This window comes from Dermacentor silvarum, chromosome 6 (genome assembly GCF_013339745.2).
Source record: "Dermacentor silvarum isolate Dsil-2018 chromosome 6, BIME_Dsil_1.4, whole genome shotgun sequence".
Lineage (NCBI taxonomy): Eukaryota > Metazoa > Arthropoda > Arachnida > Ixodida > Ixodidae > Dermacentor > Dermacentor silvarum.
The window spans coordinates 114145643-114147807 of record NC_051159.1 but is presented as its reverse complement, the minus strand read 5'-3'; the positions used below and the strand labels follow the sequence as shown (position 1 = coordinate 114147807).

At 54.3% G+C, this 2165-nt stretch overlaps 1 protein-coding gene across 1 annotated transcript; it reads left to right on the top strand.

Annotated features, from left to right (window-relative positions):
- The first annotated feature begins 1337 nt into the window (after positions 1 to 1337).
- LOC119456835 (uncharacterized) lies at positions 1338 to 1697 on the top strand. The gene has a single exon (XM_037718654.1). The coding sequence runs from the start codon at positions 1338 to 1340 to the stop codon at positions 1695 to 1697; it is 360 nt and encodes a 119-aa protein (XP_037574582.1).
- Positions 1698 to 2165: the final 468 nt, after the last annotated feature.

The window sequence follows — 2165 nt, the reverse complement described above, 5'->3', positions numbered from 1 at the left end:
ACTTGTTCTGACCCTGTTTTGAGCACTTGTTTTTGAGCGTGATCACGCGACAGACTCCGACGCCAACAGCCCGGACCCCTAAAGTGCTTCGGACTTAATAAGCGAAGCTTGCCCCTTTGTATACCTAACCGTCCCTTTTACCATCAACATTATGTTTACTGGAATGTACCCTTGTTCTTCATCCCGCCTTAGAATCTCTTCGTTCATTCATACTTGTGTCGCTGTTCGTCGGAGCGGATCACACTGATGAGGGACAAGTTGTTGTCGAACCACAAACGCTTGCACTCGATGTTTAGAGTTTGCTACGTGGCGTGGTTAGCAGCATCCGCCCGCCCATTGCCACTTGCGATTCTTCAAAATTAAATTACTTCAAAATTCAATCTGTCCGTCACGTAAGACAACGAATGGCTCATACCCACGAAAACACGGCCTCCCCATTACGAGGGCAGAAGAGAAGTGAAATTTTACGCTGAAATGATGAGCGGCAACGGAGCCAGCAGTGGAAGAAGATGACGACGATGAACGCGGGAGCAATGGCAAGAGCGCGTTCGCACGTTTGTGCCGAGTGGCGCCGACGTGCCAGCTGTAAAAGACGACGAAGACGCTCGAGCCACTGCTGATGATCATAGTTTTATGTGTACACGGACGCCACCGAAATCTGTACCTTATAACAAGCTTCGCTTGAAAACGGAGCGTTCCAACAATGAAGCATCCAAACTTGCACCTATGCTTTATGAGCGGAATTCGTAACACTGAAATGCTATTCAACCAGCACGCAACAGCCACTCTATCAGGGCTCATTCATTCCCACTAAGAAGCGGTGATAGGCGCTGACGGCATGTCTCTGCTTATTACGCAACGACCACAGTCCGACTACTTTTCTCATTCATTCAACGGACCGCATTCTCCAAGAAGTTTCAAGCGGTCACGCAAGTGAACCCGCCCTTGAACACGTCGTGGGCATTCGATTCGAATATTTGCCACTCAAGCGTTGGGGTTGTCGCAGTAACTAGTCCGGAGACTAGTTTCCTGTCCTAGTTTCCTTGCCGTAGTCCTTTCCAAACAGCAATCACTAGGAAACCGCGTCGTGTTTCAGCGCTTCATTTCCTCGTGGTGAAAGTTCCTCGAAGTGCTATAGTGGCTCGCTTTTGCAGCGCCGCGCATTGCCATCGCCATTCTGCTCGTGACTCGGCTGAGCAGCACAGTGTCGCGACACGGCCACGTCTCACGAAGCTGCGGACTAAATTCGCAAGAAGGATCCGAAGAACTTGGTGAGCCTCGGCGCGTAACCTGAGCGCTTCACTATTCTTTGCACGTGCACGACGATCGCGACTGCCATGACATCGCGCGGCTGCAACGCCACGACGACAAGGGCCAAAGGCCGTGGCACCCCGAGCAGCGAGGTCGAGGACACCTTCCTATCGCTGCACCGGCGCGAGGGCGTCGTGGGTGTGATCGCCACCACGGCCGACGGGGCGGTCATCAAGTCCACGCTGGACAACGCCGAGGAGACTGCCCGGTACGCGCTGCTCGCCGCGGGCCTCTGCAGGGAAGCCAACAACAGCGGCACCGGGAAGCAGCCCTCGTTCTTCAAGATGAAGGCTGGTGACCGCGAGATCCTCATCACTCCGAGCAGAAAGTACACGCTTATCGTGATCACCAAGATCTCGAATCCATCCCCGGAGGCCACTCAATAAAGCGTGAGCGCTGCGTGCAGCGATTCGGCCTTTGTGTGCACGGTAATGTTGTGTAGTTCGGGGTCCGAGCGGCCGCGACACCAGTCACGGAGTGTCAGGTGGCGTGCGAAAGACAGGGCCAATGCGACGTCCCAGCGATGTGAAAGTCAAGATTTATGCACAAATTTACATTTCGAGGTTCACAAGTAGGACTTCATCATTATCGGAGCACACTACATATCCGAGTCTTTGCATGTATAAGTCTCCCCCCACCCCCACCCACCAAAACATGGGTCCTGGGTTGAGCGTCGGCGTCCCTCGGCGTAACCGCGTGAACGCGCTCGTGCCAGTGCTCGCGCGTTTGTCGTCGTTGTCTTCCACAGCTGGCTCACTGGCGTCCCTCTGCGTAACCGCGTCGAGGGGCGACAACGAACGCGCTCTTTCCACTGATCGTGCGTTCGTCGTCGTCTTCTTCCACAGCTGGCTCTA

Bases quoted from the DNA above. Each gene is read 5' to 3' on its own strand.
- LOC119456835 (XM_037718654.1), top strand. From the start codon at position 1,338: ATGACATCGCGCGGCTGCAACGCCACGACGACAAGGGCCAAAGGCCGT.